A 14,135-nucleotide genomic window follows, 5' to 3' on the forward strand; every position below is an offset into this window, starting at 1 on the left:
GGCGCGGTGGCTCAAGCCTGTAATCCCAGCACTTTGGGAGGCTGAGAAGGGCGGATCACGAGGTCAGGAGATCAAGACCATCCTGGCTAATACGGTGAAACCCCGTCTCTACTAAAAAATACAAAAAACTAGCCGGGCGCCTGTAGTCCCAGCTACTCGGGAGGCTGAGGCAGGAGAATGGCGTAAACCCGGGAGGCGGAGCTTGCAGTGAGCTGAGATCCGGCCACTGCACTCCAGCCTGGGCGACAGAGCAAGACTCCGTCTCAAAAAAAAAAAAAGATAATTCATTTGTGATAACTCTTCCATTCAATTAAAGTCAGCAAGAAATCAAAAAGGGGTGAAATCTAAGGCTTGGTGACTCATTACTACTTCCTTGCAGAGAAATGCAAATGAACCTATCCTTAAAGCAAGCAACAAACTGTTTCCTTTCATTACAAAGCTCTAATGAATTGCAAAAATCAAGATTCACATGTAGCCCATATCTCCATCACTAACCACCTACAGGCCAAACATTTAATCGGTTTCATCACATTTGTTCAGAATTCCCTGTGTCTATGGGGATGCTGGATACTTATGGGTGAGCCCCAGCATTTCTCAGCACAGGATGAGAAAGGAGGTGAGCCAACCAGCTCTTTTAGCTCCATTTTTTTCCTAACATTTAATGGATCTGAAGAAATTTCCCTTACTTACCCTCCAAAAATATTTCCTGTTGGCGTTCTTGGGAACTGTGTCATTGGTGTAGATTTCACCTATTAGGGGTCCAAAACGTGTGCCCTTTGGTATGTATTCTTTACTCATCACTCCAATAACCTAAACAGGAAAAAACACAGGAAACAATTACTTTAACTGTAAAATGTTAACCAATCTTTCAATTAAATAAATTGGACTGTCAAGTGGTAATACAACTAACAATGATAAAATTTTGAGAAGTAGAACAGACATTAATAATGCCTACATAATTAACAAGTTTCACCATAGGAGACCATCTTTTAAAGTCTGAGATCATAAGCAAATACTCAACCAAGCATTAAAACGGTCTAGGGGATTACTGTCTGATAATAAAGGATCCTTTATTTTTATCATGACTTTTTATACTAGAACAGAGAAGACAGCCATGCTCTTTTAGAATGAGAGTAAGACACTGCAGAATTAGATGGTCAAGATTAGACCATTTCAGCCTGTTTCTAGTTTCCTATTTCTCATTCTCCCTCAAACCATAAGCATAGTGTGCTTGAGGGGAATAAAATAGTTTTGACCTCAGAAACCAAAATAGTGTTCTTTGGTTGTTCCATAACAGCCTAAGGAACCAGAAACCAAATGTATTATGCTTTTTTCATTCCAGATGAGGTTTGTGTGTGTGTTTGTGTGTGTTTTCATAGCTTGCATATTCTCTTTAATAAGGGATCTTTCAAGTAACTTTGTTCTTCTCTGGTCTTCTACTTTGTTCTTCACGAGTCTTCTACTCAAGAGTGGTCATAGGCCCTCGTGTGTGTGTGTGTGTGTGTGTGTGTGTGTTTTAAAGACAAGGTCTCCCTCTGTCACCCAGGCTGGAATGCAGTGACTTGATCTTAGCTCACTGCAGCCTAGACCTCCCGGGATCAAGCGATCCTCCCACCTCAGCCTCCTGAGTAGCTGGGACTACAGGCATGCACCATCACACCCAGCTAATTTTTGTTGTTGTTGTTGAGAAGGGGTCCCACCATGTTGCCCAAACTTGTCTCAAACTCCTAGACTCAAGCGATACTCCCACCTTGGCCTCTCAAAGTGCTGAGATTACAGGCTGAGCCACCACGCCTGGCCAAAAGCCCTCCTTTGAAACTGAGTTTATACTGAGGAAAGCTGCAGGTTCTAAGATCTGAGGAAATGACCTCAGACTGGATGCATCACATATTTTAACTTTGTAGGGCCTTGCTAAAGAAGCATGTTAACTATACCAGTTCCTCCTTAATAATACATTTCTCTTTGAGAGGGTAGAAAAATCACCAACCATGAATCAGGAAGCAATTCGTCACTATTCAATAGAACTCCTCTGCGAGCAGTCCTTTACAACAGTTTGCAGTCACAGTTTTGTTTTGGTTTTTATTCTCTCGCTTTCCTATTTTTATTTTCTTCTCATTCAAGACAGCCTACCAATCACTTGACTGAATTCTTTACTAAAATGGACCAAGGAGGAGGGAGTGGTAATAGATAATGTTTATTTTCCAGTTTTTATATCCCCAGTAGCTCCTGTGCATTCATGTATCTGAAATGGTAGACTCAAATATGTGACTCTATCAATGCACACAGATTGTTCGCAGTGGAATCTACTATTTTGGTTAAAATATACACCAGTTCCTCATTAATAATTTCAACCTCTATTTAAATAGATATGGCACACCTACATGCCTGTGACAGACTAGCTTTTCTCATTTAAGTGTCTTATCAGCCAATGATTTTTTTTTTCTGAAACAATTTAGTATTCAATATACAAATCAATGAAGCATACTCAGACTGGAAAGAGAAAAAAAGAAAATTTTCCTACAGCTAACACAAGTTGAAACAAGAGTGTTATTTTTGGTCCTTTATGAATTTCTGTCAGAGAGCTGAAAAAAGCAGATGTTCATTTCATCCTCCTCCTCTGCCTTCATTTACATCTATCTGCCCTTTTAATCACCGTTTGTCATTATTGGTATTTGTTGGCAGTAAAACTACTGGGGACAAGAGTATCTCAGAGCAGTCTTGAGATATAAATATATATATTTAAAGCTTTAGTAGACTTATTCAGAGGCTCATTGTTTTGGACATATTATTGAATCTAATTAATTTGGAAAATTCATGGAATTGAATTCTATGACATGCAAATCATTTGACATTCATATTTCAGTGATTATTCCGTAATATCAGAATGACAAACAGGAAAAACAAATCATGCCATTTGTTGGTGAGCCAATAATTAGCAGTTGATATTTTCAACATATCAACTTTACAGCAGTAATTTTAAGAAAGGCACTCAACTGGTTCATCAACTTTGTTTTAAATTATAGTCTCTGACAGATGATGTCTTGGGAGTCACAGCTTGATTACCAACAAGGAGCACTACACTGAGGTCGTGGTTCTTCTTCCAAATTGCCATTCTTTTACAGGATGGGCCTCTAGGTTTTCAGTCATCAATCTTACACACATTTTCTTGTGCCCAAAAAGAAGTCAGCTAGAAAGCATAAGCTACCCAATACCTTTTTGAGCACCATTATGGACTCGTCACTAGTGAGCTATAAAGCAGCACCGGAAGTAGCTCTTGCCATCTCTAACCTTACAAATACAATTCAACAGGCCAGACAGGAACAATTAAAAAGAAAGGTTCTGTAGTGGAAGAGAGGTCTACAATAATCCTCAAACTCCAGACAAATTAAAGAGCTTCAATATTAGGTTATCATTAGGAAAGGGACAGAGCCCTAATATTTTAAATTTCAATTACATACAGTGCTATAGGGCACATAGAAACTCACAGCTATAGATAGATACAAAATCATAAAATTTCAAAACTGGAAGGTGCTTACAAACCACCTATATCCATTCTAAGTCTAGCGTTCTCATACACAACAAACATCTTCATCTCAAATGCACGTCTGAGACATTATTCACAGACGCCATAAAAGCTGAAACTCTAAGACTATTGTGCTTGCCCAGGTAACTTTGGAGGGGGAATAGGAATCAGGACTGTTTTTAAAGGGAAGTGAAAAACCAAGTACTAAGTCTCCCTCTGGTCTTAGAAAGATCCAGAATGTACATCTTAGACTACCCATCTCCCTGACCCATAGTTTGTAACAGTCTGTCTTTGAACCAAGCAAATATTAAGGAGGAACCTGGTATGTGCCTTAAACTTCATAGTGCTAAAAAGACAAAGAATGTGTTCACCTAACTCAGGAAGGAAACTTCACTGGAACTGACCAGGGTCCTAAAGAATTACTGCTGGGGACGGGCGGTTGTGTGCCTTCTATAAACGAACAGCGAGAGGACACTGGGCTTCAACACCTCCCTGCTTCACCTGCTCCTACAGAAGCTCTTTATGTGCAGTGCAGACCCCTCCACCACTTGAGCAGATTTGTCTCTGTCCGTGGTCTCAGTTACAGAACACACCCTGCCGTCCACAGCTTCCGGACAAAACACAGGGCTTCTTTTCAGTTTTACACAATGAAGGAGATTTTACAGTTTAGGATGGGTTGAGTTGCAGTGCTTAATGGAAGTCTGATAACAAGAGCAATATAGGTGTTTTTTTTTTTCCTGCAAATTCCTTTTTTAGAGTATGCAAATAGACACACACAGCAGTGGGTTTGAAGCAGAAACAGTATCCAAGTCTAAATGTCATCTGATCATCCTCTCCCCAAATTACATTAAGATCATTTAAATTACTAGCTATCTCTTTTCCCTCCCTGAATTCCACTCTGTAAGAATGACACGTTAGATTATAATTCTCTTTTGACCCTATGAATGTTTGTCTTGAGAGGATTGGAACTCAGTAGTGACCAAGACCTTCAGCCTGCAATCACCACATTTTTATTTTATTTTATTTATTTAGAAACAGGGTTTCGCTCTTGTTGCCTGGGCTGGAATGCAATGGCATGATCTCAGCTCACTCCACCTCCCACGTTCAAGTGATTCTCCTACTTCAGCCTCCCAGGTAGCTGGGATTACAGGCGCCTGCCACCATGCTCGGCTGATTTTTGTATTTTTATAGTAGAGATTGGGTTTCACCATGTTGGCTAGACTGGTCTTGAACTTCTGACCTCAGGTGATCTGCCCTCCTCAGCCTCCCAAAGTGCTGGGATTACAGGCATGAGCCACCACACCCGGCAATCACCCCATTTTTAAAAGGAGTGAAGTGAACAAAGTTGTTTGGAGAAGGTTTCCTTCTTCATTATCTTTTTATTAAAGGAAACATGGTGATGCCTTGGTACATCATTTCTCAAATAAAAGGCAGTATGAAGAGGGAATTGCATGTTATGGTTAGATACTTTTTACAGATGGCTTGAGTTAATAATGGACTTCGATCAGAATGGACACCAAGGGAGTCCTCACGATCTGTCTGATGTTTATCAGCCACAATACAGGGAGGTTAGACTCAAAGAGCCACGGTGCCTCTTGAGTGCCAGCAGTCTCAACCGAGGGCAGAAACTCTACAGGGCAACGCTTCTGAAATATAAATGCTTGAACTGATTTTTCTGTAGTCAAGTAGTCATAAGAGATTATTTCAGGAGGACATGGGGAAAACCCCCATAAAAGAATAACCCATCAGTTTAAAACATTTTCAAAGTTTTGAATAGTAGGTCTATATTTGATTTTAGTTCTGGAAATAGGAAGTAAGAACAGTTTCATTAAAGGTGCTGAATGATTCTAAGCCCAATCTAAAAATGAGGGTCTAGATCAGAAATATGATTTGTATGTTTTGTTTTAACCAAAAAAAAAAAAAAAAAAAGGTGCTGACACATTGTACAAATTCATAATGAAAAATGGTCTTGTAAAAAAAAAATTCCCCAGTATGTCAGCACAATAGTACATATTGTAACATCTTTTGCTATTTAAATGAAAACATTTAAAGAAGGGCAAGATTAATAAGTCAGATAAAAAGTACATATAGAAAGACTCTTCCTATTTCAATGGCTCATGGAACTTAAAGAACTAACTGAATATAGATAATGTAAACATTTCATCAGTCCTTAATGTTGCTGTCCCGGAACTGGTTTGCAGCTATCCTACCCTTAATGGCTCAACTCCACCATCCTCTTTCACCTTCTAAAGGGAGCTGTCCTTTCCCAAAGTTCAAAAACAAAGGAGAGAAACAGTAAAACAGGTACAAATTCCAGAGTAAGCTTAAGACAGTATTACATTCAAGCTTACTCCTTGCTTGACTTTATGATTAGAGTTTAAAGATATACTATCCTCTATTCAAGTGCTTCAGTTAAATGCAAGATAGGGAAATAGGATAAGAGAACCCTGACCTCTTAGGTTAGTTTCAAAGGACCCTCTTCAGGAACACAGGCACTGTCTGTTTTTTGGTTGCTTAATATATTGAAATAGGAAGTTATACATTCAGAGGGGAAAAAAAAAAAAACAAAATAGGTTAAGGATTGGTCTGAAATATGTTAAGATGATAACTAAAACCACAGTGACACCAAGAGGGGCCAGTGTAGCATAATCGAGAAGCACTCATTGGAGAAGTCAGAAGAACTTTGCTTCAAGTCCCAGGGCTGGCTTTGCCTATATGCCTTTGGGTAAGTGACTATCTTTCTGAACCTTGAACTAAAATGATCTAAGAGCATTACTTGACTTAGCTATGATTTTAAAGAAGAATGATGGAAACTGAAAAACTTAAGCTAAGAGCTGAACTAAGGATAAGAACATTATAGAATTAAAAGGCAAAGATGATCCACAGAATGGAAATTTTTATTTCAGTCCCAAAGGGCTGGACAGGGCAACACGGCACAAATGAATCTTGGGAACAGACCAATATTTGGTCGAACTTGATATAGGGAAAAAACACACTACACTGTTTAAAGCCATCGTCAAACTTTATATACCCAAACAAATTCTACATTCATTCCAAGGCCACATATTGAGAGACTTTCTATTAAGAAGAGCATTACTTTTAGGAAGAGGTATAATTAAGGCTGACCTCTGGGGTTAAATTTTTTGGTAACATTCACGTACAACTAGAATTTAAATTTTATTTTTTATAAAATCTGCCTCCACCCAGTAGCGGGGGAAAAAAGAAAGACTGAGCATCGTGGCTCTATTTAATTTTAGACAGCTGTGTCTCCCCCTCACCAAAAACACTGGACTCAGACACACAAACAGGAAAGAGACAAAGAGTTTCCCAGTCTCCCGGATTCCTTCAAATAATGCTCCTTAGGGAAGGGGGAAAGTGAATTGATATGGCTATAAGGAATAGTCCCAGTAGCAAATTCTGGATTCCTAGGGCCAATCATCCCCTTTCCCTACTTTCTGAAGGAAGTAATAGAACTGACAGTGCTCTGTGCTCATGGTGGTATGGGGAGCCTGCTGAGGGGTCATTTCATCCAACTCAGCCCAGGAGTAGACTAGTAAGTGCAGCTACAGTAAGCCAAATTCTGAAAACAAGAGGTGGTTCTGCAAGTTATTTCACAGCTGAACAGCACGACTAGCTATAAGCTTTATATAAAGGTAAACACACATCAGTTGCTCATTCCAAGTTTGGGTTTTCATCCCCTTTGAAACAACAAAGAGTGTACCCACTTCAGAGGCCAATAAGGAATTGGCCTGTCAGCCCAGCCCCAGCAAAGGAGCTGCTGCAGATAAACACTGGTTAGCTCTGAAGTCATCCGGACAGAGGACACTTTTACATGACCCCCTTTCTCGGCTTATACCATCACTTCACTTCATAAACACGTCAAAGTTTTGAGAATAATTTTAGAAACCCAGCTAATAAAGCTGGCTCGTTAAAAAGAATAAAGCCAACTAATTACCAAAGACAGACAAAAGAATCATTAAAACTGTTTTTTCTAAGAAAATGTTTTCTCCCTTAAGAGATTATACAACAGGGGGGCACTAGGGCCAGTGGGCCCAGAGCTTTCTTGAAGTTCACTGACAATTTCACCCACCCTATGCTGCAAGTTGCTTTTCTGAGACGTGTCAATTTGCCAAAATATTTAACTGTTTACTAATTAGTATGGAACAGTTGAAGGCTGGAGGAAATAAGAAGGAAATGGTTTAGGGAAAGAGAAAGCAGTGCAAGAATTGAATCAAGCAATCAATTATTTACTGATACTTACAGATTCTCAGAGGTTTTCAGAGATAATACAAGGCCTCAAGGGTTAGTAGGGAGATTTGGCGCCAGTCCCCACTCTTCTTCGTCAATAAACCAGAGGCTTACCTCTCTGCTGTTGGTGGCATACTTGAAAAGCAGATTCCTTGGTAAGGATGCCTCCGCCTGAACCGAAGTCCCGCCATCAGCACCAGAATCCCAGGGCTGGTCGTTCACAATGTATGTACACTTCTCTTCAAACTCAGCCTCTGTCCACAGAGTCATATCCGCATCCTCCATGTCCATTTTCATGGTCCCCTTGGTCCCCTCTGCCAATCCCTGAAACCTCACAGCGCTGGAGCTACACTTGGGGGCAGCCTGGAAGAGAAGGGAAAGGCCTTTAATCCCCATTGTCCCGCCGTTCCTGTGGCTCCCTCTGAGAGGCTATGACTAATACAGTAGTCTGAAGACTTTAAAAGCAGATGCAGAGTGCTTGGTACAGTTGAGTAAGAGCCAAAAAGCTGTATAAAGTAAACTGCCTTGAAAAGAAGCAAGGTTTTAAAATGCTACTCTAAAAAAAAAGAATGTGGCAACCTCACTGTGGGGAAAAGGAAAAAGAAAATCACCTCTGAACAATCCCTGGCTTTACCTCTCACGGCAGAAAAATGTTCTGGGCACAGTTCAGTGTCCCAGAATGCCTGGGGTCATGGCCGCCAGACCCTCGACACTGTGGAAAAGCTGCCTCAGAAAAGTGTCACAAACAAGGAGAGGAAGAGGAAGGAGCTCTGTCTGCCTCTGAATGAAGCTAAAAATGGAAAGCGCGTGTGGTGCAGGAGCGGAACCCAGCCTGCCTTTTCCAAATGGGGAAGACTGAACTTTCCCACCAGCTCCCAACGCAAAACAACTTTCAAAACAACTGCCTCCTCCCTCTGCTGCGAGCTCTCTTTCATCCTCTCACATGGAAGACTGAAAAGGGTTGCATCCTGCCAGCATCACTGAGCTACGGCCTCTTAGAAATCACTTGGACCACAGGAAAAATGGGTGGTCCCCCATTTTTCCACCCAGGAGGAAAAATGGGTGAAGGGGAAAACAGACTGCAGTGTCTTCTGACTTGCAAGCATCTCACACCAAATTGAAAAGGCAAAAACAAAACCTAAAACTGCTCAATAAAATTCCCTGGAGAGAATTCCTTTAGGAGCCCTCAGCTACAAATAGCACTTTCCATTTAAATCTGAAAGTGTATGAATTCCCAGAAGTCACTGATGTACTACAGTTTACTGTAACTAAAGTAATAACAAATTTAGAAGACTTGGAGGACAAGCTCTGCTTCCACTTGTACATTGATGAGGATATTCCCCCCAATCCTCCCTCACACTCAGAAAAGTGTTTTCCAAAGGCAAAAAAAGGTAAACAACTTCTGTAAGGGCTTTCTCATATAGAGGTGTTTGATAAAAATGAGGAATATGGGTATCATTTCCATGTAAGAATGTGTACTTGTTAAAATGTAAACATAACATTCTGTGGAGGTCCTTCAAGGAGGTTTTTACATTCTTCCACTTCTCTAAATAGGATGCTCTCAAAAAAAAAAAAGTTGGATGCAAAGCTGTTTTTCCCTGTTATGATTTAAGCAAACCTGCTTATTTTTAGTTAGTTCCAACATGTACAGCCATGATGCCAAATACATGTAAAAAAAAAAATAAAATTGAAAACTTCAGCCAACCCGGAATAGTTTGACGAGTGTGAGCTGGAACCACTACTGAAATTTCAATGAATTGGCAATTATGTCTAGAATTGAAAGGGTTAATGATTCATAAGGAAAGTCTCACAAATGTTTGACAGCACTAAGTGCACTAAAGCAGAAGCATGTTTCTACTGCGACATTAGCAAAAATAATAATAATAATAATAAAGGAAAAGAAAAGAAAGTTTTCAGGTCAATTTCAGAATTAAAAAAAAATTCAACTTCCTTACCAAGCTCGTACCCACACGTTTATCCAAGCAAATATCCAACATCTGAGAAAAGTCTCGCTCATCTCTACCCAGTCCACATTCTCCCCGCGTCCCCCGCCGGGCTGAGCCGTACAGACGCGCACCTCGGCGGTCCCTCCTCGCTTCGTTCGGCCGCCTGGGCGCCCGCGTCCCAGCTCCGGGCGGACAGGTGCCGCGCTCGCTGCTCTTGCCTCTCCGCAACACTGGAGGGCCGAGTGTCACGGCAGCACTTTGTCTGTGTTAACCGTCTGGCTTCCCCTCCCTGCTTAAGATTTCCTTAGCCACTCGGCTGCGCGAAGTGGGGGCGTGGCCAACGTGGCCAACACCACCACCTGGCCGAGCCCAGGGCTTTCCCCCAGATTGCGAGCACAGCCGCCGAGAGCTTCCTCTCTTCACATGTGTATTTCAACATTGACTTGGAATCTTCTTACTTCCCTTTGAAGGCACTTAACCTCAACGCTTACTTGGGCTCTATTGTATTCTAAACACTCCAGATCGCCCTCCTTCCTGGCGCGGCAGAATTAGGGGGCGCACGTTCCTTAAATTAAGAATACTTAAAATTTGACTACACATTTTGTAATTTCTCAGCTCAATTCCCCAGGTACAAAAGACGTAACCCTTACTTCAAAAGAGCAGGTTAAACTGTTTTTGCAGCTAATGTAATACAGTGGAGCTGTCTGGTCCTCAAGCTGTTGTGTACGTAACGCACGTTTCCCCGCCCCCCGCCCCAAAAGTTGTAACATTTCATTTCTCCTGCTAACGTTCAAACTTGGCAGAACGAACTTTCCTCTTTTAACTATTTAGTAAATAGGGAAATAGGAAAAAGTTATAATTCTGCATATTAATGTTTGTTTTCCTTTCCTCTCCTCCCAGAACCCACCGGCTGACTTCCCAGGAGTGTAAGTAAAATGTAGAGCATTAGTCGTTTCACAGTTCAGAGGAATATTGAACTGATCACTGCAAGTGGAAAGCGGTTGGAGGCAGTAATTAGTGGGGCTTATTCTGAGCCCCGGCCAGCTTTTCCTCCAGCCCGGTCAGTCCTCTGTTGAAGGAAGGACATCCTGTGATGATGGCATACAATGTCCTGTTTGTTTATTATTAAGAGCGTGGACCTTGCATTCCTGCTTCTCATTACAAAACAAACCAGATGCTTTACTTCCTTCAATGGTCTTGTGCCTTCAGCAAGGAATCCTTTAATTCAGAGAAACAATGTTTATAGCAAACACCCCATTTCAATTATTATTTAGATCATTGAAATCCAGGTCTTCCATTTTTCCTGCTTGCCTTACCATAGGTAGGTTTGTTTTTTTTTTTTTTAATCATCTCTCCTTCGAACTTAGACTGCAATGTCTTTTCTAACATTTTAAATACACGTGTGCACACACACCCACACACACACACACCCACAAACACACACCCAGTTCCAACCTAATGATACCAACTTAGTCATACAATGAAATGGACATCTGAGTATTTGTTTACAGGAAGAAATGAAACAAAGTAAAACAAAAGCCCAACTAAATCCTAAGAATGTCTGTTTATTTTTAAAATTTCTTTCCTCACTTTTAGAAAACTTTTCTAGAATTTTTTTTAGGGGAGAGAGGCAGAAGCAAAAGATTACTTGCCAGGAAATGGTGTCTAAAGTCTTGCTGCAATCTCTCTCTCAGTACAGAACAATTAAATTCCCACTAGGGGACATGATTAGCACACACTCCCTGCTCCCTGCTTGGCCCACCTGTGATTTCATGTTATGCCAGAGGGGACGCTAGCACCAAGACGAAGCAGGACTTTTAGAAGGCAGATCTGCTAGGGGTGGAAAACTGAATGAACAATTCCTAAGAGTCCTCAGAAAACTCCAAGCTGATAATTAAACAAAAGAGATCCAGCCTGCTCAAGAGGGTTTATTAACTGATGCTGAGTCAGCACCACAATGGACAGAAAAACAATGTAGTCATACTGAAGGCTGGCCTGCTGTTCAAACAGTCTCACTTGCAGATGTTAAAGAGTATTTCACTTCCCTTTTAGAATCAAACTCTGCTCTTAGGCCACACGCACCATCATGCAACTGCTGGTGAGTCAACCAAGATAGAGTAAGGGAATAGGTAAAAAGTTGTGTATTTGAGGTGGGAAGAAGGCTATTTTAAGCCAAATATTTGCTTTAATGACTGGAAGATGCCAGTGAATCAACTCGCTGTTAATTAATATCAGCCTGCACTCACCTTCAGAGGTGGTGAAATGGGCTTGAGTCTAGGGAGGACGCAGACTTCAAATACCAGTGTGGGGCTTAGCCAGGCAACCCTAAAATTAGTTCCAGGTGTCCCAGCTGAGCTGGACAAGGCCACGGGTAGAACTTCCAGGAAAGTAAATTTTCAGACACAGAGTGTTGGAATGTAAAATCCTTCACATGTTTGCTTCTTGTCTCAAAGTGACTGGGGAAAAAAACCTCCAAACCAACTTTTTGACTATGGCTATAGTAGTCAAGGAAGGATAGTATCATCATTTAAAATGAAAGATACTAAAAAGGAAGAAGAAATAAAAGAAAGGAAGCTTGCTCCATAATAGGAAAAAACATGTCCCCATTGTAATATTTAGGTATTGTCCAGCACAAAATCATTAAGGGGGAATAAAAGGGACTGACCTCTGAACCTCACTCGGTCCTCCCAGAAGGCCTGAGCCGTGTACCTTTTTAGTGCTGACTAAAGCTGGGAGACCCTGGCAGCAGTACAGCTGTGCAGAGAGAGCTATCAGAGGCTGCCACTGTCTGGAATCTTATGTCTCAAAGGGTTTGTTTCTAAGTAATAACTTGGTGCGTTTTTAGTCACTATATTATTTCCCCCCAAGTTAGAACACCGAAAAGAACCTCAGTTATCTTTATTAATCAGCATTTCTGAGGCAGAGCTCTCTCATTAAAAGTGTTCACAATGGCAGCAAATCATGAATGAGCCAAATAGTTCTGTTCTCAGAAATCCTCATCTATTCCCGTGGATGGCATCATCACAACAATTCCACCAGCCAATTTTAATTCGGTTTCAGCTATGGGCCAGTTTTTTTCCTCTCCCTGTTCCTGGGTGGACTGGGAATTGCAAGGTAGGCAGCCAGATGACTCTATAGGGAAAAGACTATGGTAGAATGAAGGGAAATTGAGTACCAAATCTGGAGACCTGAACTCCACCTTGGGGAAAATTTTTTTTTTTTCCTAAGGAAAGGAATTTTTTTTCTCCTAAAGTAAAAAAAAATGGGATGAAATGTACCCAAGATGAAACATGTTTTCATTTTCTCATTCAACTCCTGCCATACCCAAACAAGGTCAATGACAGGCTAACCACATCAAGAGAATAACGCCCCCACCACCCTCTTCTTCCTACTCCCTCCCCACCCACCCACCCTCACCCCCCACACCCATTTCCCGCTTCCTGTAAGTTAGGCATCTTCATGCTGGTAAACATTTGGGGACCAACTGTAAGCCTGAGCCTGAGAGAGGGGCACTGAGGCTTTGAAGCCCTCCCACATGTCTCAAAGCCAGGCTGAGAACTAGAGGGATGCTTGGTTTTTAAACTTTAACAGCCTTTTCAACTCAAATCACTGGGCTTGGCCTTCTGGCTGCCTTCCTTTTAAAAGCCGGACAAGAAGAGCGAGTATGTGTGTATGAGTGAGAGAGAATATGTGTATGACACATGCTATGTTACAATGCAGTCTGTGTGTGTCATTGGTGTGATATGTGTATGATATGTTTCGATGATGAGTTGAATCAATTTAAAAATAGCACAAGCTTCCTTCTCATGACACAGCTCACCTCCCAAAAACTTCTGACAAACATATTCAGGGCCTAAATATTGGGATGGTGACCTTCGGGGGCTGTTGGATGTTTTGGAATGAGGTCAATGTTTTGACTTCCTACATAAGGGAAACAAAAATTAAGTAAATTCAAGAACCCAAGCAGAGCTCCCTTCCCTCCCTAGGAATGAAGCTCTAAGTGTTCTCCTGAGGACTTTACAAAACCCACAGGATGTCCTAGGTCTCAGAGTATTTAAAGAACTACCTGTATCATTACATCTAAGCATTAGTATCTTTTTTAGCCTCCCTTCAGAAAGACAGTTGTATTCTCATCTAATCATTTATATATGGTTTTAAAATTATGTTTTAAACTATTCCTTTAGTTCAGCATCTACCAACTTATAAATGATAATAGTAATACTAATCATTTCCATATGACTCGTGGGGAAACGAAGGTTTGGGGTTTCCAATATTTGCTTTCCCTTCTAATTATGTTTTTTATCATAGTGAATATTCAGACAGAAGAATTTTAATTTCTGATAAGTCTGTGGGAAAGAACAGGGGAAGGAAGATTATTTCAGAACCCAGAAGACACTTCCTAACCTTACAGTTGGTGG

At 41.1% G+C, this 14,135-nt stretch overlaps 1 protein-coding gene across 2 annotated transcripts in view; it reads right to left on the bottom strand.

The window, feature by feature from the left end:
- The window catches only part of PRDM1 (PR/SET domain 1), a 23,665-nt gene extending 13,648 nt beyond the window's left edge, over positions 1 to 10,017 (bottom strand). Inside the window, exons 1-3 of one of the 2 annotated variants that reach the window (XM_023205924.3) lie at positions 9,727 to 10,017; positions 7,886 to 8,134; positions 691 to 810 (exon numbers count right to left, since the gene is read on the bottom strand). In XM_023205924.3, coding sequence (XP_023061692.1) covers positions 691 to 810; positions 7,886 to 8,134; positions 9,727 to 9,768 — 411 coding nt within the window. In that variant the 5' untranslated portion in view covers positions 9,769 to 10,017. Of the gene's footprint in view, positions 1 to 690; positions 811 to 7,885; positions 8,135 to 8,405; positions 8,529 to 9,726 lie in introns of those variants that run through there. The other variant, XM_023205925.2, reaches the window with a different exon arrangement.
- Positions 10,018 to 14,135: the final 4,118 nt, after the last annotated feature.

The sequence above is a fragment of the Piliocolobus tephrosceles genome, chromosome 5 (assembly GCF_002776525.5).
Source record: "Piliocolobus tephrosceles isolate RC106 chromosome 5, ASM277652v3, whole genome shotgun sequence".
NCBI lineage: Eukaryota > Metazoa > Chordata > Mammalia > Primates > Cercopithecidae > Piliocolobus > Piliocolobus tephrosceles.